This window comes from Hypanus sabinus, chromosome 3 (genome assembly GCF_030144855.1).
Source record: "Hypanus sabinus isolate sHypSab1 chromosome 3, sHypSab1.hap1, whole genome shotgun sequence".
In the NCBI taxonomy this organism is placed as follows: Eukaryota; Metazoa; Chordata; class Chondrichthyes; order Myliobatiformes; family Dasyatidae; genus Hypanus; species Hypanus sabinus.
This window is the reverse complement of record NC_082708.1, coordinates 142582973-142609179: the sequence shown is the minus strand read 5'-3', so window position 1 is coordinate 142609179 and position 26207 is coordinate 142582973. Positions and strand designations below refer to the sequence as shown.

The window sequence follows — 26207 nt, the reverse complement described above, 5'->3', positions numbered from 1 at the left end:
TGTGAGAGAAGAAAATTCTTCACCCAGAGGGTAGTGAATTTTCTTCATTCTATACCAAAAGGAGCCATGTTGGCACAGTTGCTAACTATATTCAAAATAAAAATAGTTTGTTTTAGGGTTTAAGGAAATAAATGGATATGGGGTTTCTACAGGAAAGTGGCATTGAGATAATAGATAAGTTGTTACCTTACTAAAACTTCACATAGGAATTAGATGTTTATTTATTTACTTGTCCAGACTATCGATGACTTACCATGACCCCAAACAGTACCCAACCACCCATCTGCAAAACCTCTTTCGGTCCAAAAATTCCAGCACTGAAAACTAATAGGCAACAAATCCTTCAGCTGTCTCGCATTCAGTTATTTAATGACTGTTCCGTAACTTCATTTGCCTGCATCTATTAATATTAAAGACATACAATTGCATGCACCTTCACAATTCCTCACCTTGTTGCGGATCTTAATACGTTGGTAAATATATTCAGGGAATGGTTTGCGGGGGATGAACCGTCCTGTTCCCTGGTTTACGTACAGGTTCCCATCTTCCAGGACTATATTCCCTTGACTAATGACCACCAGTGGAGCACCACGGCATTCTATACCCTCAAAAATATTGTATTCCACAGCCTGGTACAGAAATACATTTTTGAAAAGAGTCAGCTGATGATCAAATATCACTTTTATTTTTTGAAAGAACCTTAATTTTTAAGTATAACACATTTTACTGATGTACTTATCCAAATTCAGCTGATCAAGGCACACTACCTTAAAGATCATGAGCTAAAATTTCCATCCAATACTTCAAATAAATATTCCCAAGTTCTTGAAACCAACTTTCTCCAAAACAACAATTGCTCTGGACAACTTCTAGCTAATATGTGTTTTCAATGAAACGACTCCTGCTCCATCTCAAGTAGTGAAATTCCTTACCGAGCGGTGTGTCTTGGCAGAGATTGTTTTAACAGTGTCTGGGTCCCAAATGACGATGTCAGCATCAGATCCCACAGCTATCCTGCCCTTTCTTGGGTACAAGTTAAAGATTTTGGCAGCATTAGTGCTGGTGACAGCGACAAATTGATTCTCATCCATTTTACCTGTGGCCTTTCAACAAAAAGAAGAATTTCAGTCTAGAGTAACACACTGAATGTGGACTATCAGCCCAGATTCAAACTGATTTTGTCAAACAGAACAATCCCAGTCCAATTCCTTGCTCGTTGCTGGGCAGTGCAAGGAACTCCTTCTCAAGCGCCCATCACAATTTCTTTGATTGCTTCTCTTTCTATTTTTCTACAGGTAATAAGCCAATATATATTAAATTAATCCATTATTTACCCATTCTACTATCCAGGTCACAAAAGGGGAACAATTCACCTAGTACCATACCTTTTAGATATAAGGAGTTATATCTGAGGCTTGATTCCATTGATATTGCAGAATCCATTCTGCAGAAGCAGAAACTGTGTGCTTGTTATGATGGTCTTCAACTCAATGGGATTTGTTCTCAAAATCATATTTTGTATGGCTTGGGCTCTGTGCAGGTAACTTGACTGCATTATGATCATCCGAAAGCTGATGCAGGTGCAAGAATTAGTAAAGACTATTCTTCACTAATTTTCTGATGCATATATCTAACAACTATATACTTGGACACAGGAAGATCTAGCAGCCACTAAATTATAAATGGACACATCACCTTGTCAGTTTCTAAACCGTAGCAGATGGCATATTTGTGAAAGGTCGGGCAATAGTCAAAACTCTAACAGACTACAACTTGTATGAGGCTTTTCTGTTCCTCATTGATTGCACTAAAGAGTCTCAAAAAGAATTAAGGATTGCCAATTGCATTCACATGAACAGTAGTGTGTTAACAAAAATACATTAAACCTGTCAGCATTACTTCCCTATCCTCTTTCTTTCTACTTAAATATCCTACTCTTACTGCTTCAACAGTATACTGTTTTAGAATCCATCAGTTTCATTTTACTGCTCTGACAGCGAGGTTAAAAAAAATCCCTATGTATTCCTTCTCATCATCCAAATTTTGCTAAAATAACTTACCACAGCTTTCTCCCAAATAATGCTCATTCTTTCTTCAATGCCATTGGTGCCTTCCGGGATTAAGCAGAAGTTATCTTTTCCAATGGCTTTCTGAGCAGTGGTAAAGGTACTATGGCCACTTCCCGTAACCTGCAGGTCTCCACTAGGGGCAAAAAAAAATTCGTTGTCATGTTGTTGTACGGTAGCAAAGAGATTAACTTTTTTTAAATTTATGGTTTGCAGCAACAGAACAGCACGGCACAGTCCTCAAAGAAACTATTCCCCAAGATGTGAAGAACTTGCCCTTTGCCTATTTTTGTCAGCTCAAAAGGAATCCTAATTTCCAGAAGTGATGTCATCAAAGCGGCTTGATAACCAGTCACAGACTTTATTCCAGGAAGCAAGCAAACTTCTGTTTTTAAATAGTTTTAAAAAAATGCTATTCAATGTTCTAATTAGAGATTGAAATAGGCACACACAGATAACCTTAAAAGGGTTAAAATAAAACTGAACTTTGAATATCAATCTGAAGGAAATACAATACACATCATTTAGTAGGGAAAAAAAACTGCTAGAGCAACTCAGTTGGCTAGGCAGCATCTGTAGGGACAGGAGGATGGTTGATATTATGGGCCAAGACCCTGCAACACTCGGTCAACTATCTCTCTGCCTCCACAAATGCTGCCTGACCAGTGGAGTTCCTCTGGCAATTTGTGTGTTTGCTCCAGATTCCAGCACCTGCAGTCTCTTGTAGTTATGCATCAATTAGTGTTTAGGACAAGACAGCTTGCAAAGCAGTGGTAAAATACTACCACATTATTTAAAAGTCCCTTAGATCTTATGGAGAAAATAGCAGGGTTTCCACACTATTTTCAACAGGTCTAGTTCAAAACAAGCTTTTATTCTCATCAGCTAAAGTAATTTCATTTGATTTCATTGGAGACAACCGTGAAAAGCAGCCTGTGAGGAGCATTTAATCCCTAGCAGAAACACTGGGATTGGGTCTCAGCAACAGATCCAACCAGTTCCCCTCACCACCATCCTCCTCTGTCTACAGGACTGGTCCTCGCCTCAATAATCTCTCCTTCAGCTCCTCCCAATTTCTTCAAACTCAACGGGTAGCCCTGGGCAGCAGCATGGCCCCCCGCTAGGTCTGCCTTTTCGTTGGTGACATAAAACAGTCCATGTTTTAAGCCTTCCCTGGTAATGCCCCCCAACTCTTCCAGCACCTCCCAAACATCAGCACTTACCCTATCTTCCCAATTTCTTAACAGGGATAGAGTTCCTCTTGTCCTCACCTACCATCCCATGAACTTCTGCATGCATCACATTGTTTTCCACCATGTCCGCCATCTTCAACAGGATCCTACTACCCAAACAATCTTTACCTTTCCCCATTCTCTGCTTCTGGCACCGATCACTACCTCCATCATTCCCTTGTCTATTCACCCTCCCCACTAATCTCCCTCTTGGCACACATCCCTGCAAGTGACAGAAATGCTACACCTGACCATTCACCTCCTCCCTTACCTCCATCTAGGGCCCCAAACGGTCCTTCCAGGTGAGGCAATATTCACCTGTGAATCTGTTGAGTTCACTGAGCGTATCCGGTCCTGCTCCTCTACGTTGGTGAGACCTAACGTAAACTCTGTGAAAGCTTTGTTGGCCACCTTTGCTCCTTCCACCAAAAGCAGAATTCCTTGGTGAGCAACCATTGTAATTCCTATCCCTATTCCCGATGTGACATGATGGTCTTTTCTGCCACTCTTGATCACTCTTGAAGGTGACACAGTCCGAAAATAAATCAGGACAGTTGTCAATGTGCTTTTTATTCACATTAGAAAACCACTATAATTATAGAGGGAGTTAGTTTTAATAACAGAACTAAAAATTACATTTTAACTGTATTTGTAAAACATATAAAAACACCTAAATGGGTTTAATTGCCACTATCTTTTTTTTTACCTATCACCCAAGAATATCTAATTTTACAATGGCATAAATCTAGTTTTTCCTAAGTCTATAACAGAACCTTCTCTACAGATTCTCTAAGTGATTTCACAATCAATACAAATAAATGATTTTGTGGGCAGTGGTACAAAACCACATATAATCAGGAAGGGCCCAGTACTAAGACAGCTGATGTCAGTCTGGTGAGAGTGAATGTACTCGGCCCTAGCCTGGGCGTATAAGAGAGGTGGATGGGGCAAGTCTGAGCAAGGGGTCCTGGTTTAGACTGCCAACTATACACCAGCCAGTGTGACGTCACTGAGCAACACAAGGGTCAAATTGCTAGTGTAAGTGCGCAGATAGTACATGAAGAGCAGTACAAATAATTAATGAAGGGTTTCAGATCCATTGAGGCCACTTCAAATTAATATAAGGATGAACCCAGGCAGAATATTGTTGCAATCATCCCTGCTAAGTATATGGTGTGTTCTTGGATTATATTATTATGGTTTAAAACAGCACTTGCAGGATAAATTACCTAACTATAAGAAATACATTAAAATTCAATGTTCTCATTGCATACATTAATCATTTGAAATAATAAAGAAAAAGAAATTGGTCTCTATCACTCAGTGCCTTGGGTTTGCCAGGCACACATGTCAAAATGATGTAACTCTCCTACCAGGCTAACAGTGAACTCAGGTGGTCAGGTGTTGTGGGATCAGGACTCAGTGGTGGTGATGCCACAAAGGCCGCAGCCTTGGCCCAATTTCTGCTCCAATAATGTGTTCCATCTGTCCCAAGGCTTGCAGTGATTGGCTCTCCAAAAACTACAGCTCCTGTTAATAAAGGAACATACAGAATCTGGCACTGGAGTCCTCCTATGAAATACCACTCAATGGTTTTATTCTTCAAAAAGTAAAACCTCAAAATAATTAAAAAGAGCAATTAATAGTTGTTTGAATGCACTAAGACCATAATAAGACATAGGAGCAGAATTTGGCCATTCAGCCCATCGAGCCAATACATAGCAATATTGGTTACATTTATACAGAAAGCAATTTTTTCCCAGGCAATTAGTTTTCAATGACCTCATGATCTAGCCATAAAGAGAATCTTGGGGGGGAGAAAAACACCAGAAATGGCCATTCAGCTTCTTGTCTCCTCTACATTTGATTGTTCAGCTCTAGTTCAATTGTTTCTGTAGCAGCTTATGAGATGTTCATTATACTTTTGATATTTCAACACAAAACATAGCCTGGCTCTCCTCAGTACCACACCGAAGAAGTGTTGCACCTGTTGGGCTTCTGTCTCCCTTCCCAGGTAGTTGTAAAAGTTCATGTGACACAACTGTGAAGGAAGTTTCAATGCTGTCCTGCTAATCCAACATTTCTAGGTCAGATTGATATGCTGCTTGTGGAAGCTTATTGGAAACACATTGACCTTTTCTACATTTTAACACTGATGCCAGTTCAGAAGTGCCACAGTTACTGTAAAATTCAATGGATGCTCTGAGACAAACTTGAAACGTATTGTAAGAATATAAGTCATTTATTCTAACCTGGAACCCATCCAATTTGGAGACTCCACCTGCTGTCTAATGGAGTGACACACAGATCTGTGTGGCTGCAATTAACTCCTCCTTTTCCCCAATTTAAACTTTGAATTGGGATGAATTAGGTATTCAGTGTTTTTGGGACCTGTTTATCTCAGGATCTCTTGCTTCATTTGACCAATTGTCAACTAAATTTGCACTCCCAAAAACACATTTTTATAGATACCTTCAAATTAGAGATTTCTTACGTATTCAATTAACTACTTTTCCTATAGGTCCTGATAAAAATTTAATGAACGATCTTTTAAATTTAAAACCTGTTGTTAGAGGCTCTATTACTGGTATCTATAACTTGTTGATTGATTCTAGACAAGACTTTTTAGATAAAATAAAAAAAGCTTGGGAGGATGACCTAAATTGTCAGATTTCTGATGATAGATGGAATAAAATTATTAAATGGGTTAATAAATCATCTTTCTGTGCTCGTCATTCTCTTCTACAATTTAAAGTGGTTCATAGAGCTTACATTTCTAAACAGAAGATGTCCAGTTTTTAATCCAAATGTTTCTCCACTTTGTAATAAATGCAACTCTGCTGATGACTCTTTAATTCATATGTGTTGGTTTTGCCCTAAAATTGAAAAGTTTGGGCGGGAAGTAAACTTTGAATTTTTATTTTTTATTTGTTGCATCTTAGAGGGGAGTAGTTATTCCTATGTCACAATCTTTAAGAAGTGGAAAGCAGCTTCCTGAATCCAGTAATGGAGAAGGGAAAAAGTCAGAGGAAACACCAGCTTGGGCAGAGTGTCTGGAAAATTCGCTTATCGATCTGGATAAGAAGATAGACAACAACACGGTAAAACTTCATGCTACCTCTTCTGAGATGAAGTCATTACGAGAGAGTTTTCAGTTTGAGCAGGAAAACATTATCTCCCTGAATTCTGAACTTAAAGAGGCGAAGCAGCAAATCATAGAGATTTCAGCTGGCTTGAAGAAGTCTCAACATAAGATTATCGATTTGGAAGCAAGATCTCGCTGGAATAATATTCAAATTGTTGGATTGAAGGAAGGATCTGCGACTGGAGATTTATTAGACTATTTTGCTAACTTGTTTCAATATCTGTTTCCGGATATTTTATCTCAACTTCCCAACATCGAAACAGCACATAGAATTTTCACCGCGACATCTCACTGAGACAAACCAAGGTCAGTTTTGGTCTCTTTCCATAGTTTCAAAGTTAACCAAATCATAAAATATGCAAGGAAACTAAGAATTTTTAAATATAAAGATTCTGAGATTCATTTTTATGATGATTTCCACGAGAAGTCATGGACCTGCGGTCTAAATTTGTTCCAACCATGAAGATAGCCTATGATAAGGGATTATTCCCATCACTTCAATATCCAGCCCAATTAAAATTATTTTCCAAAGATTCGACTCCACATGTTTTTCTGAACCCCAAAGAGGCACTGGTCTATGTTAACTCTATTCCGGTTGTAGCCAAGGTTTGAATGGTTTTAGACCTGCTGAATAATCATTCTTTCGGAAAGAAGATAAGCTTTGAATATTTCTGGTTTGCTTAAGATGTCTTTTGATCGATTGACCATTTAAACAAGATGTGAACTTTGTGAATGATGAATGACTTTTCCGAAATCTGTTTGGTCTACTGAGCAAATTAAGACAACAGACAGATTGTTTGATTATTTGTTTTTATTCTCCTTTTTTTTCATTAATTAAGTGATAGTTTTCATAGTTCATAAGTTCTTTTATATATATAGTTGGGAGTGCTTAGTCGATAGATGATAAGCTTTTTGTAAAAAAAACTGCTTTTCATTGGGCGTGTCAGTTAAATGGAAAATGGTGCTGATTTTTCTTCACTAGAGATTACATAGGTACCTTTCTCTTTGTTTAATTTTATTGTTTTGACACCCTTGGAGATTGTTTATGCATTCCCCCACCATGTTTTTAAGGATTAAGTATAAGCATTCCTTTCTCTGAACTTTCATGCTGAATATGGGAAACTAGATACTGTAGAGAAAAACTGAACAGTGCTGGCCCTTTGGCCCATGACATTCTGCTTACCTTTTAATCTACTTTATGATTAATCTAATGCTTCTGTCTTGTAGATAATTCTATTCATCTTTTACTATGAGCCTATTTAGGATTCTTGAATGTCCTTGGTGTGTCTGCCTCTATGACTACCCATGGCAGACCTTCCCATGGACCCACTGGTCTAGGGGAAAAAAACATCTCTGAGATCCCTATATTTTCTTCTGATCACTGTAAAATTGTGCCCTCTTGGATTAATCATTTTGGCTGGGAATCTGTTTCATGTTTTAATGATTACCCAGTCTCACCAGTGTCCATAGTTCCAGCACAATTATACTCTGTAAAGTAATGGAAGGCATTAAAGCCAATTGATATTTAAATTGCATATCAGTTAGAAGCAAGGCCTGTAAGTGGGCAGAAGAACTAGTTAACATAACTTGATATGATTGTGTATTGCCTTGTAGTGTTTGGCTTTTTATATTTAGCATTTTTTGGACTTTTCTATTTTAGGGCCATATGTTTTTTCTGTAACTAGGGGGAGGAACTAAGGAAAGCTTTTTAAAACCACTATTATAAAATGGGCAGCTTATGGAGTCTCTCTTTTTTTTACTCTATGGGGAAACATTTCGCTCTTTTTGGGGTGGTGGGAGAATTGGGGTTAGTTTTGATTTATAGGTTTAATTGTAAGATTAATTTTAGTTTTTTTTGTATTTTTCCCCATTACGGATTTCTGGAGCTCCATATAACCATATTTTGTATATGGTTATACTTATCATGGCCAGTTTTGATTAGCCTGCGCTGGTATGCATGTATTTATGTGTTAAATAAAATAAAAATTACAATGACAATTAAACAGATAAATGTTATAAGTTGGAATGTACATGGTTGGAATAATCCTATTAAGTGAAAGAAGACTTTTAAAATTATTAATCAATTCCAACCCAATATAATTTTTGCTCAAGAAACATATTATCAAAACAGGCAATCAAAATAGATTTTTTTAAATGTGGAAGTGCCTTCAATTTCACACTGCTTGTCAAAATAAAACAAAGGGAGTATCTATTTTTATTAAATCTAATATTTTATTTATCCAAGAAGACATTGTGTCTGATACTAAAGGTAGACTTTTACTTGTTAAAGGAACAATTTGTAATAGAAAAATTGTTCTGGTTAACCTACATGGACCTAATGTAGATGATCCTTCTTTTTTTTAAAATGTATTTGCTTTACTTCTGGATTTAAATGAATATAAGTTGTTAATGGGTGGTGATTACAACAGTTGTTTAAATCCTTTGGTTGACAAGAATTCAACTAATCAGCGGCTTCCGAGTTGTTCTGCATCACTGATTAACTCTTTTTTAATTGATTTTGGCCTGGTTAAAGTTTGGAGACATTTGCATCCTAATGATAGAGATTATTCTTTTTTTTCCCCCACATTTCACAAAAAATATTCGAGAATTGATTACTTTGTAGTTGATCCCCGATTTTTGTCCAAAGTCCAGAAATGTGAATATGATGCTATAGCTCTCTCGGATCATGCGCCTTTAAATACAGCTCTTGAATTGAATTATGTCGCTATTGCAAATTTGCCTTGACATTTTCAAGAAAATTTATTACAAAGGACGGACTTTGTAAAATCTATTGAGACTCAGTTAAAAGATTATTTTCTTTTTAATAATATGGGAGATGTGTCAAAATTGATTCTATGGGAAACATTTAAAGCATATTTGCGTGTTCATATAATCTCCTATTCAGCTAAGCTTAAGAAACAGACAAAAGCAGAGTTAGATAAGATTTCCAAACAAATTAAAGACTTGGATAATATTTATGCAATCTCTCCTAACATTAATTCATTTAAGTAAAGAGTTGAACTCCATTCACAATATAATTTATTATTAACTTATCCTATTGAAAGAAATTAGCTTAAATTGAAAAGTGAATTTTATGTGTTTGGAGATAAAAACAATAAGCTATTAGCATCCCAATTAAAAGCAGCTAGAGCTAAAAGACAAATTTTAAAAATTCATAAGGGAGATGGTAGTTTAGCATGTAATTATAAAGATATTAATAAAATTTTTCAAGACTTTTATATTGAACTTCATAAATTTGTTTCCAGTTGATTCTAGGAGAATTCTAGAATTCTAGATTTTAGAAGAAAATGAATGCCTTTTTACAAAAGATCGATTTTCCTCAAATTTCTGTTGAAGCTGAACAAACTCTTAATGCTCCTATTATTGAAAGCAAAATTCAGAAAGCTATTTTTTTAATGCAATCTGGTAAAGCTCCTGGACTGGATGGTTATTCTGTAGGATTTTATAAGAATTTTGAAAAATTGCTCTCTTCATATATGTTGGAGGTCATGCTTTGCCTAATTTAAAAATGTATTATTGAGCTGTTAATATACGTTATATGTGTTTTTGGTTATATTGGGCTGATAGAAATGAACGACCGCCTTGGGCTGATTTGGAATTGAATGTTGTGGAACAGTTTCACTTAACCTCATCATTAGGAGCTTCTCTACCTGTACAACTTGCCAAAATTACTAATTTAAATTTATATCCTGTGATTAAGCAGTCATTATGATTTGGTTCCAGTTTCGTTTTTTTTTAATCTCAAAGCATTTAAACTTTTTAGTTTAATTTATCAAAATTATTTATTTTAACCTTCATTAAGTGATCCTACCTTTCTTCTTTGAAGGAATAAAGGAGTTTATTCCTTCACGGATCTGTTTCAAGATGGCTGATTGATGTCTTTTGAGAAATTAGTAACTAAACACTCTCTCTCATACTCACATTTCCTGCAATATCTTCAGGTCAGACACTTCTTACAAAAATACTTAAGTAATTTCCCATATATACAAGACTCTGACCTGTTAGATATTATTTTAAAAGTGAATCCTTTAGTAAAGGCTTTTATTGGGAAAATTTATAATGTATTGTTACAACTACATAATTACCCTTCATTTAAGATTAAGCAAGATTGGGAGAGAGAGCTTAACGTGACCCTGATAACAGAAGATTGGTTGCGGATTTTGAAGTTGGTTAACCCTTCTATGATTTTTGCCAATCATTCTTTAATTCAATTTAAAATTGTACATTGTTACTATTTGACAAAGGAGAGATTGTCTAAAATGTTTCCTAATGTTGATAGTCAGTGTGACAGACGTAAAACCAAGACAGCCACATTGCCACACGTTTTGGTCATGTTCTGTATAGAAACATTTTTGGAAGTCTATTTTTTCTACAATTTCTAAAGTTTTAAAAATTAATTTACAAACTAATAAATTGACAGTTTTATTTGGTATAATCCCTCAATATATTCATGGTATTTCTCCATCTGACCAACATGTAATTGCATTTGTTACATTATTAGCCAGAAGGGCTATTTTGTTGAAATGGAAAGATGTTTCTGCTCCTACTTGGATACAATGGTTCTCTCAGGTGATGCTATGTCTCAGCTTGGAGAAAATCAGAAGTCAAACATTTGATCCTCAATTTGATTTTAAGAAAAGGTGGGGTTCATTCACCTGCTACTATCATCTGATTTGAGTTAATTGATATGGTTTCCTTCCGATTTTTTTTTAAATGGATTTGAGTTGGCAGATTGATTTTTTTTAAATGGAAGCTTGTATGATGCATAACTCTGGAGCTGTGCTCCCAATGCATTTTTTTTGTTTGTTTTTTTTCCAGTTAGTAGGGGTTCTTTTTTTTCCTTTTCAAAAATAAATTCTTAACACTTTATTTTCTCTTATTATTATTGATATATTGCTTAGCTTTATTAATCAATTATTTGCTAATTTAATTCCTTATTATACATAATGATATATTGATTTAATGTATCTTTTTTGTTAATCTTCAATAATAATTAATAAAAAGATTTTAAAATGAAAATAGAACTCATCTAATTTAAGGTAGTTGCGAGATTAGCTTTATTTGTCACATATACATTGAAACATACAGTGAAACACGCTAAATAAAAAGACAAAATGCTGGCAGAACTCAGCAGGCCAGACAGCATCTATGGGAGGAGGTAGTGACGACGTTTTGGGCCGAAACCCTTCAACAGGAGTCAATGAAATACACAGTGTACAAACTTGTTACAGACAGCAATGGTAATCAAACCCTGACCTTCCAGCTGGTACTGTAAAGAATGGTGCTAACCACTACACTGCAGAGTTGCCCCATGGCATTTTTCAAACTTACTGAAGCTAGAAACTTCAATGCAGGAGAGAGATTTGGTATTTTAAGTAAACAAAGTCATTTGTTGTAGATAAACAATTATAAAGATAAACCAAATGCTGGCACTTGGGGCTGAGTACAAAGGGGAAACGACTGTGTTTAATCTCTACTGGACATATGCTTGTCTCCATCCAGATTACCTTCCATAAAGGCAGCGTATTTCAGAAGGGATGCAGTGCAGTTTCATCACAATGACACCAGAACAGAGATTAAGTGATGGGAATGAATTGCATCAGTTTGGCTATTATTTGAGAGATAGTCAATGTCATTTGTATTGATGGAAAAGTAGCCCCCATTTTAACTTGCCTGCTCTCAGCAAAATAACTGGCTGGATTTTAAATGGTGCAATGCTTTTGAAAGTTGCTGCAGTTAGATTGATATACGGTGATTTTTAAAAAATATGACTTGTGTTTGCAACTTTATACTAGAACACCAAAACTGAAATATTGCAGGGATGATGATCTGAATTCCCTAAGGCAGGATTTGGAAGATGTGTGCTTTTTACCTTTTTTCCTGGCTTGAGCAATCACATCCGCCGCACTCTTACTCATCACCTTGGTGATGTAGAGCGGACAATTGATCCGATTAGCAATAGTGATAGCGCGGTAAACAGCCTCTGCCTCCAGCTATGAAAAGAGAGCCCACACCAGCAATTATCAAGCAAATTCACAGAATAAATAAGACTTTATCAATCTAACAACAACATTTACAAATATTCTACTCCTTTCTGTACTGCAATAACTTTATAATCTCCAATTAGCTTTTAGCAGCAAACAAGTTCTTCAACTGCCCATATTCTAATCACCCGCTCGAGGTGTTAAGGACTCAGATGCCATCATTTCAACAAAATATCAGCAGGTATGGACAGCAATTGCACAGACTGAATAACCGAGCATGGATCTCTTGGCTCTCAGATCACCAAATTAGTGTAATGTACCAGGGTAAACCTTATGTAGTGGCATATTTGCATTATGAGCACTCAAATATTTCACATAAAGAAGCAGTATCCAATAGATGAACTAATCTCATTTTAAATTTATACTTTCTACCTAGCCTGCTTGAAATGACTTCTCTGGTAAGTTGTAAAGGAATTCTTTTTAAAGCTCTCTCGTCCTTATTGAAAGACAGGTTCTAAGTCAGAATCTTAAAAAGTACAACAGCTAAAATTGAAATACCATCATCAAACAAGAGGGGAGGCACTTCTATAAGTAAAAGACTTTGACTGGACATCCCTGATACCCAGACATTGAAGTTTCCAGTTACAGGACAGCTGCCCACTTCAAACTTAAAAATTAATCACAGCATCAGGTTACAAGCATCGTGCACATAGAAATGTGGTGTTAAATTCCAACTTAGATTATATTCGCTAATATTTATTGGTGTGTTCTCTAACTGGAATCTGAAACATCTTGGTATTGATTCATTGAAGGGATGTTGAGGATATTGTCTTTCAGTTATAGAGGTGACTGAAGTTTTTGTCCTGTGGTCTTATTACAGCCATAATTATGTCAGAGAAAACTTGATATTTTGGTGAAGAGCCAGCTGTACACTGAGCAACACACACAGAATGTTGGAGGAATTCAGCAGGCCAGGCAGCATCTATGGAAAAAAGTACAGTCGACGTTTTGGCCAGCATTTTGTGTGTTGCTCGGATTTCCAGCATCTGCAGATTTTCTCTTGCCAGTTGTGCACTGAGTTGTACAGATTGATGGTGGTCTACATTCAGTACAAGATATTAGTTGGCAGTTTCACAACAATCACTTTCAGCTCTATTCAGATGAATGGATGGCAGAGCTACTGCTTCAGATTTTCAGCAAACTAGGTTCAGTGCTCATCTTTTCTGCCCTAGTGATATCAGGTGATTAAAGTAATCTGTCCTTGTGTCTTTGGCTATATGCATATATAGGCAGCAGAGAAAATGAAGACGTTACCTCTTCTGGCCTGCTTAAAACATGACCTTCAGGTCCCGTAATTCCCATTGCCAGGATTCGCTTTTGCTCCTAAAAACAAATATTTATTACATTATTTAGTTTTTAAAAAGTTGACTTTCAATAGGACCTAAAACATACCATCATTGAAATGTGCCATTACTAGTGTAATGGAAGCTTTAGCTGCCTATTTGAATCTCCTGGTGCTACATTTTATCGATTGGGGAAATCCAAGTCAAAGTAAATCTCACTATATACTACCATGTTCCTGCGGCCATTTACAAGAAAATAAAGAAATTCAATTGAATTTATGAAAAAAAAATATATATAAAGGCTGACAAACAAACCATGTACAAATAAAATTACAGAGAACATGAGTTGTATTATACTTCTAAGTGAGGCTCAACCAAGAATCTAGAAAAATCCATTAATCTGATGACAAAGATTTAAATAAAACACGTTCAGTCAGAAGGAACTTGCTGCTCCTTAATCAGTTTGAAAATGTGCATCTAGCAATGTACAAAAGCTGGTGCGAGTCTCGGGCAGTTAGCACAATACTATTACATCTCAGGGTGATACAGAGTTCGGAGTTCAATTCTGGCACCTTCCGTAAGGAGTTTTTATATTCTCCCATGAATGCATGGGTTTCCTCCGGGTGCATTGGTTTCCACCCGGGTTAAGAGGTTAATTGGTCATTGTAAATTATGCTGTGATTAGGCTGGATAACTAGGTGGGTTGCTGTGTGGTGTGGTTCACTGGGCCGGAAAAGCCTGTTCCACACTTATCTCCAAATAAAGTAAAATAAATTGCTATTGGGATGCTTGTATTTGAATCCTATCTTTTGAATGCTGAAGAAACTAATACAACATGGACACCTACGATGCCTCCAAAGTCTTTTCAACAAAGGACATCTGGAGACTAAAAGGAGACATAATTTGTTTTGCTGCTCCCTCTTAACCTTTCTCTACCGCAGTGGTCTTCTGTGTCAGGCCTTCAGGCATAATCTTCACTACCTGTGTAGAGATGTGGATGAAACAAACCAATTTACCCCCTCAGAGTGAAGACAAAAATAATAGCGGGGCCTGTAATTGTTGACATACTAAATCTGAGGTATGAATGTTCTGTACCTGTGGTTCTCTGCTGTCACTGGGTAGCACACTTTCTTTTCCAATGATAGGCCTGGTTGCATCAAACACAGGTACATCTATGACTTTAACAGTTTGAAAATGTACATCAGCAGGGCTATTGCTTGAGCTCCAAAGAAATTTTCCTCCTGCTGTCTGACCAAGGCTTGGAGGGTGAAACTGAGTTTCAAAGATTACGTGAACCGAGGAGGCAGGAGCAAACCTCCGCTCTTCAGTAGCAAGTTCAAGGTGAGCTGCTGCTGTACGGAGGGGGTGAGGTACATTTAACGTGCACTTTCTACATACCAGTTTCAAACCACGAGGACAGAGATGCTCACCTAATTGGATGGAGTCGCGTAGGTTAGGTAAGTGTCTAAATAATTAGTAAAGTCCTTCAAAAGTACTAAAAGCCCCTTTGTAACTGCATAATGTATTCTTCTTAAATTTCAAACATGTATCTAGTTTTCAAGTGCTGCTTTCAAAGAATTTCTCCAACATAGAAAAATCATTTACTTATTTGTTCAATAATGGCACTGATGCACTGAAAGACAATGAAATCACTCACACACCAGCAGTGCAAAAAGGTTGTAAGGTACAAGCCCTATGCTGCCTTTGATACCGTTACTGGGGGAAGCATTGTAAAGTCTCATTTAACTGTGGAGAGTTAAGGGTATTGGGTGGGACAGTCACTTACTGCAAAGCAGTGGGACTCAAGATATACAATGGTTGGCATTCAGAGAGCAGCAGCATAAAGCTACTTCATGTAATGAAAGATCACTCAGATCCAACCGTCTCTCTCATTACCTTCTGTGGCACTTGATGAAAGCTGCTGTTTCCCCTTCTCTGCGTTTGGCTGCAGAGCTCTCCACAGCATGGTAAGAAACTCAGTGGCTACTGAGCACTAATTAGCTAGCAAGTGGCAGGTTTACTCTATCCACATTCCCAGCACAACACATTCTCATTAACATCAGCCAGTTACGTAAAGTTTCACTATACATAATGCTACAATGACAACTTTAATGCTGGCTCTATCAGCACTCCTGTACGGAGAAAGTATTCTGCGTGCTGAGGGAGGTGCCAATATATTACTAACTGACTGGACATTCAGGGATTTGGGATGATTACACTGAACAGGTTCTGCTCTTCTGATAACAGGTGAATACTTGTAAAGAAAGACTACTTCCCTCTTTGGTACTGAAATCAAAGAGTATCTAGAGAATAGGAACCAGCCAAAATATCACTCCTTGTACTTATCAGCTTAAAGAAGGAAGGGTTCTTCTAAAAAGAGTAATAACCTTATTTTGATTTTAAATCTAAAATTGATATGAATGGGAGAGGATAAAAGTGACCTTATTTGAAGATAAAAAGTCATTTAAGAAGTGTGACTGGGGTGCCCTGCTCAGGCTACTTCTGGTCCATTGATAGCCAAATGGGAAAGGCAGATATAAAGAACATTATCAACACTGATCTCACAAAAAGGGGCATCTTTCCTGAGGGGCTAAGAAGTCTGATGCACCATCAATAACTCACACTGAGACGTAAGGCGAGATATCGGCTTTTATTGACTGGAAGAAGGAACCAGGAGTGAGTGTCTATCATACAATGTCTTGGAGACTGAGGCCGAGCGTCAGGCCGCAGATCTCCTTTATACAGGGGCCTGTGGGAGGAGCCACAGGAGCAGTCAGCAGGGACGTGTCCCGACAGGCACATAGTTCACCACAAAGTCCTACCCATTCCGATGCTCCAGTGTAAAAACCAAATGAAGCCAGTGGGTCAGGACTGGTACATGGTACATCTGTGAGCTATAGTGCTTCTCTCTCTGCCCCCACATGACCGCTAGGGAACAAGACTAAATGGGGGCAGCATCACGCTGAAGTGAAATGAATCAAAACAACAGCCACTCACCTCAGCAATCAATTCACCATTTTCTGCATGGAGCATGATGACAGCACCCAGGTCCTTCATGAAAGTAAACGCCTCATAAAGCTGAAAACATTAAAAAAAAACAATTGAATGAAAATGGTTTCAACTACAGCAGTGACATGGAAGGGTATCACATGTTGACACAGAAAGAATATTAGACTTTTTTCATTCTATAATTTGTCATAAGCTAATAAAGTGTTAAGCATAAGCTTTAAAGGGTAACAAAGGAAAATGGCTCTTAGTAGACATGGTTTCAAATTTTTCTTAGGATATGTATATTCTGGCATCTTTCCCCTTCCTTTCCAGTCCAGGAGAATCTCAGTCTGAAATGATGACCATTTATTCAATTCCATGGATTAGTGGTCGCCAATCACTAATTAGTCGATCTTTGAGACTATCCCAGTAGTTCCCGAAAAAAATTGAAAAATAAATACACAAATACTGTTGAGAGTTTGCTTCCGGGTTGTGGGGTTTTAGTTCCGTTCTTTCTGCCTAGTGCGCATGCGTGTAGCTCCCTCCTCCCCCCACCCTCCACCACACTACACAGTGTAATTCAGTGGTCCCCAACCACCGGGCCGAGAGAAAACAATATGAGTCAGTTGCACCTTTCCTCATCCCCTGTCACGCCCACTGTTGAACTTGAACCTGTTGACTGATGCGAGGTCATCAGTCGCCTAAACACAGTGATACCCTCACGATGGGGATTACTGGTTGGCCTCGGGCGGCCAGCAAGAAGTGCCATCGCTACTGGCCTGGAGCACTGCCTCTAAACCTGTTTCGCACACCGAATGTTCGCGGGGAACCCGGTGCTAAAATATGGGCTCAGCGTTTCGTAAGTAGCAGAGTAGCACAGCGCTGCAATCTACTGAAACAAACTTTTGTCAGCTGATAGATCCTACAGGGTGGGGGGCACTCCCTGTCACACTCCTCGTTTGCTCGATCACTCTCTTCGGACTGCGACCACCGCGGCCCCGATATGGGGACCTCTGGCCCTGAGCTTGTCCTCTCACCTGACCCACAACCAACTGCACCTGGTCAAGGTGTCTGGCGGCCGGCAGGCGGGAGGCTGGTGTTCGGGTCGGGAGGCTGTCTAATGAGGCAATGAAGCCCTCAAAACTGCCTCGGTGCCTTGAGTCCAAGCGCCCCGCACTTAATGACAAACGTGTTGAGTTTTGTGAGCAGCGTGGGACAGCAGCTAAGTGCCGAGAGCCGCGAAAAACTAAATTGCAGAATAGACTGGACATAAGGAAACTGCTTCAAGTATCGCTGTATTCCCATCATGTTTAACACCCCCCCCCCACCCCCCGTCAGCCGGTCCGCAGTGCATAAAAGGGTGGGTACCCCTGGTGTTCATACATTATTTTTACTTCCGGGTTGCAGGGTTTTACTTCTGGTCTTTTCTGCCCTGGTGCGCATGCGTGTAACTAATTGCTCTGGGGTCAATCTTGCCTTGAATTAAGGCCGAGGTAGGGGATCGTGGGCTTAAAAAGGTTGGTGACCACTACCATAGATGCTGCCTGACCAGCATTGTTGCTTTTAATTTCCAGCATCTGCAGTATTCCTCATATTTACATAAATACAGTGCCTGCTGAGCGATATTACTGGAATTATTTGCAAACAACAGCAAAATGAGCAGAGCAACCTATAACTTTAATCCAATTTCAAACAACTAAATACTGTACTTTTGGGTCTCTCAATGAAGTTTTATCCACAATCATAAATGCAGTAAGTTTTCAGATCCACATGAAATGCTGCACAATGTTTCTCATTTTCCCCAGAGTCCCAGTGGAACCTATACTTGCAAACTCATTGGAATGCTGAAGGAAATAAAACCCCAGCAGAAAAAAGTCACCGTCTTACCTCACTGTCAGTCAGTTGGAATAGATCCTTATATGCCATGTAGACTTGAAATGAATTGATATCTGTTTTTTTGAAAAGAGAAAGTACATTTTAGAACCAGAATTTGCCACTAATTGTTTGACAGAGGTCAAAATTGTTACAACTGTACAAATTATACAGAGCACAAAACTGAAATATTGTTGTAAAAGTACATACATACTTTCAACAAACTCCAGAATTAAATTATTTGATTTTAAGGGTTAATGTACACCATTTCACTGTCAAGCTGCAATACTTGCAGACAGCGTAGGCATTAGGTCTGGTTGCTACAGACTCTTATGTGTTACAGCAGATATAAGGTAGTTTGCCTATCCACAGTCTCTAAAAAACACTACTCACCTTAGTAACCAACAAGCACTGACCATGAAGGAACATGAATTTCTAAGACTTTCATTTGAGACCAACTAACTTCGTAAGGTATTTCTAATTAAAACCTATCCTCTGATATTCGCCTCTCTCCCGTTTGCCTCTGCAGGGTGCTGCCTTACACCCCAATTAGATCCTCAATCTAGAACACTGCATCACTCTCTTCTGACGTTAAAAAATTGTACTGTATGTAGTACCAATACGTTTGTGAAACGGGGCAAAAATATGTGAAAGTTAACACTGGCAATTAATGAACAACTTCACAAATTGCACATCATGTCTGGGAAGCAAGTCACTGCTTAAAGAACTCTCCCAATGGCAGCCATAGCTGGGCAGCAAGAAATGGTAAACAAGAGATTAGGGTAAACAGAGGTTAGGGGGCATGGTGGTCTTCTATGCGAATGGGTATGCCCATGACTTCCAACCCCAGGCAACGAAATGAACTAGTTGACACCCATGCGACACATGGCTCCAAGCCACAGTAACCTATTGATGATGAATCGGCCAGTCAGTTGGGCACTGTAGTGTTATCACTACTACAACTCAGAGCACAGGAGTTCAGAATTCAGTTCTGTACTTTCTGTAAGGAATTGGTACCTCCTTCGCATGACAGGTGTGGGTTTCCTCTGGGTGCACCGGTTTACTCCCACATTCCAAAGTAGTACCAGTTAGTAGGTGAATTGATCATTGTAAATTGTCCTGCGATTAGCACAGAGTTAACAGTGGGTAACTTGGTGTGGCTCGTTGGGCCAGAAGGGCCTGTCTGCACTGTATCTTTAAATAAATAAAAGATGCTGCTCACAAGTGATTCACTCTTAAGGTGACTGTGGTCAGTGAATTATTTAATATACTGCTGGCACACAATGTGTAATGAATGCACACAACGAGTCCCTAGCAGAATATTTTCTGTGAATCAACAACAAAAATTCCTAGGTTTCTCCCAAGATTGAGGGGTTGAACTGATAGAGGTGCAGTATATAAGAGCAGGAGCATATAAACAAGGTGAAAGCACATAATCTTCTTCCAAGGGAAGGGGTGCTAAAAACAAGAGGGCACAGGTTTGAGATCAGAGGTGAGAGATTTAAAACAGGCATCAGGCCTTCTGCACGCAAAGGTTGGTGCAAATTTCAGCTACCAGAAATAGTGATTGAGATGGGCATATTAGCAACATTCAAAAGCCATCTAGATAAGAACATGGACAGGAGAGGATTAAAGTGCTAAGGGCCAAACACAGGTAGGCAGGACTAGTTCTCTGGGTTAACCAGTCAGCTTGGATAAGTTGAGCCAAAGAGGCTTGTTTCCATGCTATTGGACTCCCCTGTCCATGTATTATCTAGATGGTTTTCGAATGTTGCTAACGTACCTGTCTCAATCAGTATTTCTGACAGATCATTCCAAACATGCATCACCCTTTGCATGAAGAAGCTACCCCTGATGTCCCTTTTAAATCTCTCACCCCGGTCTTAAACCTATACCCTTATGATTCTATGAGCTCTGATGTCTACCAACATGGATTTTGTGGTTCAAGATCTGTGACATCAGGAACTGCACTAATAACCTCCTTGTGCCAAGCTTACCAAGCTGTGGTAAGGTGAATCACAGTCTCCACCAATAGTCACTAATCAACCTGGAAATGATTAGATGATCTAAACATGTACAGATGGGTCCATTTTTTAGAAAGTTAAGTCACATAACTAATTAAGTATATTAATAAATTTTAGAGTCCATTATATTTTCTTAGGATAAACTATAAGATTGAAAAGAGACTCTGTAGTCATGGGAGCACTTTGATTGCTTTAATGGGAAACCCCTATGTTTCAATTACGATATGAGTATGATGCCACGTATATGATTTAGTATACATCCCACGGACCTACTGTATCTAGAAAACAGTGGGAATGGGAGATTGTGCAAGATATAATGATAAAATGATGGAAAACGATCAGAGGCAGATGAACATTGATATGAGCTGTCTTGTAAAGAAAAAAATACACTTGTGAAGGAACTGCTGTGCTTTTTTCTCCCCCAACATGGCTTTCAAGAGAAAGCAATTACAAATAGCCCTCTTGGTACCTTGGGCTTTCAGCATAGCAAGGCTGCAAGTGACAGCAACATCAAAGAGTTTCTTTATGCACTTCAGGAAGATTAAATAGAATCACAACTTGATGAAAGAATAATGAGAAAAACTGTAAGAGAGGGCACAAGGTGAGGGACAGGAAATTGATGTTTGCTATGAGGAATTACAGAGACAGGCCAAGGAAGGCTGAAAAGGATAGGAAGATGCCATTCAGTCCCTTGGACCAGTTTGGCCATTCATTTATTAATGAGGCACACATCAAGCCCATTCCTACCGTTGTTCCACATCCTTATATACCCTTACCTCATAAAGATCTATTTTAGTCTTGAATATTTCTATTACCCTTCAACACAAGGCCTAATGCTCCTATGTCCTATTGACTTTAAGCACACTGTTCCAAATATCTTCTATGTCTTGTATTAACAAAATAAAGCAGGCTATTAGGAATGAACCAAAGAAAACTTGCCTCTTTCTAAATGGTTTCATGTTTCTATTATGAAGAACAACCAAGCATTCTTTAAAAATCCTTTCTTTTAGCGGGAGTTTCGTACTTAATAAGGCAAGCAAATTAAAGTTAGCTCATAGTTACCACATTGTATCTTCCAACACAACAACACTTTATCTGCCCTTGCAGCACCCTCCTTCACCATTACACACATCCTTCACCAGTATTTTCAGGCAAACTTTGCCTCTTCTCCATTGCTAACTCCCTACCTTGTTTTACTCCAGTACCATATCTCATCACATCAGTCATTAAATTCCTCCCAAACCACAAGCAATGTATTTTACTTTTATGTTACTTATGAGGCATAATTACCTTTCTCTTGTACCAGGATCTCCAACTCTTCCTTGATTCCTTCATTCCAATGAGGAATATCCACATGTAGAGAGTAGTCACAACAGGAACGGTTATCTGCTGTCTCGTGCCATTTTTCAAAGGCTGTCAGCAAAGTAGCATTCTTATCTGGTACAACATGGTCAACTGCAAAAAGAACATTTACAGATAGATCAAAAAATTAATTAGATCCTAGAAAAGTTCCAGCGATCAGAACCACTGAAAATAAGATACTGGAAGTCTACCATGAGGTACATTTTGTTACTATGATCCCTTTAACTTTGGGAATATAAATATTCATACATACTCTTCCTGTTATTCCTTGCAATGGTTTTGATTAGATAAAATCAGCTATTTAAATGTCTTCACGATTCAGAGACTATTTTCAGGGAGGGGTTAAATGAAAATGAGTCCTGCACTAAAAAAATTAAGCTTGGATATATGGCAGATTGTCCAAAGGGCCAGGAATGATAATCCATATCTAAATAACAAAATATTCTGAATTTTTATTAACTCGTGTATCACCTTAAAAAGAAGCATATACAGAATGGAATATGCATCTAGAAGCAGAATTCATTGTAACCAACCTCTTTAGAGACTCATTTGTAAATTTTATTAGAATATCTTTCAGAATAATGCTTGTATAGCCAAACAATGGTTGGAATATTCTGGTAATTCAGATTATTAAAACTACCAAATTTGTTTTTGCACCTTCAATGTAGTAAAAATATGCCAAGATTTTTCCACTGTTAAGTAACAAACTGAGAAAAAAAAACACCAAATATAAAAAGCTTTGTCAAAGGAATATGTTTTAGAAGGAGCAAGGGGTGAAGAGGTTCAAAGCCAAGGACTGAGGCAGCTGAAAGCAGAGTAGTGAGGGGAAGGTAAAGGAGGAGGGGGAGACACCCAAGCCCAGAAATGGAACACTGCAGAGTCCAGGGAAGGCTGTGGGGTAAGAGGTTACAGAAACAGACTTGCTGTTAGACGTTTAGTAAATCATCACAAAACTAGTGACATCAAAAACTCTTGCAACAACATACACCTTCAAATTCACAGCTTAGGGAACACTGAAAATCACGAAGTTGGAAATGATCTAAGAACATAAATGAGATGATCAGTGCTTGCAGAATCTTAAAACTTAATAGAGCTTGACTTAATTCCAATCAAATGACATACTTCAAAGCAGTATTTCCCTCCAATTACAGCAAAAGATCACGAGTTCACAATTATTCCTCACAATCCTGATTCCAAAAAAAATAGGAATAGGTCCAGCACCAAATATACTGTATTCTACAAGTACCTTTTCCACTCATTTGTTCCATACTATGTGAAGTTTACATGATTTCCCTGTAGCTATGCACGTTTCCCTTGGGTGCTTTGGGATTCTGTCACATATGAACACTGCGATGTAAATTGGCTGCCGTAATCTATCATTAGTTTAGGTGCCCATTGAGAGAATCTGGGATTGGCATCTATGGGTGTGTATCAGAAAATGGGTTCTAGGCAATTTATAATGAGTGGGGGTAAATTCTATTTCTCTGACAACCAGCAGAGTCTTCATGGACTGAGTGTTCTCCTTTATGTTATAGGAAAATATGAGGAGAAAAAAGACATTATTTAACATACTCTGGCAATTTATTGGAGTTTTTTTAATGTTGTGCATTAACAAAAAATGTTCCATTGAAGTTGAAGGCCAGGGATGGCAAATGTTCATTAGAAAAGCTGTATTTCTTACTTATCATGGTTGTTCCTCCTGCTAGGGCTGCCTTTGTTCCTTGAAAAAAGTCATCTACACTAGTGGTGCTCATATGGGGTTTCAGCAAATAGGTGTTTGCATCGATTCCTCCTGGGATAACCATCCTGCCATTCGCCTCAATAGTTTTCACATCAGAAGGAACATTTAGATTGTCCCCTATTTGGCTGCAAGATAAAAACAAACATAAATCATAATACATGTAAAAATAAACAGATTGTTAATTCAAGAATAACCACTGATAAAGAAACATTAATAGTTTTGATTCTAAGAAAATTTTAATTATTAATTTTGGTTGACATTGTGATCCTTTGAAATTCATTTACAGCTGTTTCTTCTGTCCTTATTTTGATCCAATTTTGTCATATGATGTCAAGACTACAGGTACAAAGTGAAAAAAAAACATTAAAATGCTGAAATCATGGACATGGGTAGAAAACTCTTACTGAATATGAAGCCAATTCTGACAAACAGCAGAGCTGTGACACAGAAGCCTGGGAACTAATGCACAAGTTAGGCCAAGTCTATGTAGTAACAGGGGCACACAGGAGATAAGTGCTTAGCCTAATGTCACTCACTACTGCTATGAATATTGCCTAGCCAATTAAATAGCAGTTAATCTAGGACTCCTGTGCATGCCCTTCCAAATATGAATCAAAAGGTTCTGAAAGGTCAATATGTCAGTTTCATTCACAGCTGGGTTCAAATCAAGTTCCAGTAGCACACACCAAATCTATTGCAATTCCCAGAACAATGCTGTGGAAAGCCCCTTAGGTCAGACATCAGCACTCTGGTGCTGGACATAAAGCCTGATTGATTCCTGTCAGAAAATCTGATGGCAGAGGGGAAGAAATTACTCCACTATTCCTGAATTGTTGAGTGCATGCCTTCAGGCTCCTAGACCTCCTCTCTGATGGCAGCAATAAGAAAGCATGTCCAGAGTGATGGGGGTCTTTAATGATGGATGCCGCTTCTTTGAGGCATCGCTCCGTTTTTTAAAAACATTTTTATTGAGTTTTCAAATGATTGCAGAAAGAAAAAAAATATACCCTTCCCCCCAACATCCCTATAGAAAAAAAAGAGAAAGAAAGAAAGAAAAAAAAAGAAAGAGAGAGTGCCTGGATATCGGAAGATCCCCACATGCTCCATGGAGTTCATAATAACTTTAGTATATAAGTTTATTTCTTTCCCCAAATAACCAATTATTTTATCTTTGGAGTACCTATGTATTTAATCCTGTCTTTTGCAAATAAGGGTGCCAAATTTTCAAAAATATTTCATATTTATCTCTTAAATTATAAGTAATTTTTTCAAATGGAATACAGCTGGAAATTTCATTCTTCCAACGATCTATACTTAAGTACGAATCCGATTTCCAAGTAACTGCAATAGCCTTTTTGGCTACTGCCAGTGCAATTTTTATGAATTCTTTCTGATATTTATTCAATTTGGGTTTCGATTTTATCCCTTCAATATCGCCTTATAAAAATAATATTGGATTATGTGGAAGTTGTGTTCCAATAATTTGTTCCAATAAAACTCCTAAATTTGTCCAAAAAGGTTGAATTTTAGAACAAGACCAAGTAGAATGTAAAAAAGTACCGATTTCTTGGTTATGTCAGAAACACTGATCAGATAAATTCGGATTTAATTTATTTATTTTTTGTGTGTGATATATAATTGAAGTAAAATATTATATTGCACTAATCTTAACCAGACATTTATTGTATTTGTCATACTATCAAGACATAGTCTTGACCAATTTGTTTCTTCAATTTTAATATTCAAGTCGCTTTCCCATTTTTGTCTTGACTTATGGACTCCTTGTTTAATTGCCTGTTTTTGAATCAAGCTATACATACAAGAAATAATTTTTTTAGTTTTTCCTTTTTGAATTAAAGTTTCTGTTTCATTAGATTTCGGCAATAACATTGTTTGACCTAATTTTTCTCTTAAATAAGCCTTTAATTGGAAGCAACAAAAAGGAGTGTTGTTTGATACTTTATATTTATTCTTTAATTGATCAAATGACTTTAATATACCTCCTTCAAAACAATCTCTTATATATCTAATCCCTTTTTGAAACAAAGATTTCTTTGTCTCATCATCAACATTTATCTTATTCCATAAGTCATTCAAATGTTTTAATATAGGAGATTCTTTTTTTTCCGTATCCATTTAGATTCTCATTTATATATAAAATCTTCTGGTGTATTTTCTCCTATTTTATCTAGTTCTATTCTAATCCATGCCGGTCTATCTTTCTCAAAAAAAGATGCAATAAATTTAAGTTGATTTGCTTTATAATAATGCTTAAAATTTGGAAGTTGTAACCCTCCTAGATCAAATTTCAATGTCAATTTTTCCAATGATATTCTTGACATCTTACCTTTCCAAAGAAACTTCCTTACATATTTATTTAACTCTTGAAAAAACTTCTGGGGTAGTTGTATTGGTAGTGATTGGAATAA

At 37.7% G+C, this 26207-nt stretch overlaps 1 protein-coding gene across 2 annotated transcripts in view; it reads right to left on the bottom strand.

Moving 5' to 3' along the window:
- The window catches only part of LOC132391713 (dihydropyrimidinase-related protein 1-like), a 63541-nt gene that overhangs the window by 11353 nt on the left and 25981 nt on the right, over window positions 1–26207 (bottom strand). For both annotated transcript variants that reach the window (XM_059965269.1, XM_059965268.1), the window contains exons 3-12: window positions 23719–23903; window positions 21966–22130; window positions 18667–18728; window positions 16789–16869; window positions 13763–13831; window positions 12337–12457; window positions 4672–4828; window positions 2061–2202; window positions 933–1103; window positions 450–629 (exon numbers count right to left, since the gene is read on the bottom strand). In XM_059965269.1, coding sequence (XP_059821252.1) covers window positions 450–629; window positions 933–1103; window positions 2061–2202; window positions 4672–4828; window positions 12337–12457; window positions 13763–13831; window positions 16789–16869; window positions 18667–18728; window positions 21966–22130; window positions 23719–23903 — 1333 coding nt within the window. The remainder of the gene's footprint in view (window positions 1–449; window positions 630–932; window positions 1104–2060; window positions 2203–4671; window positions 4829–12336; window positions 12458–13762; window positions 13832–16788; window positions 16870–18666; window positions 18729–21965; window positions 22131–23718; window positions 23904–26207) is intronic.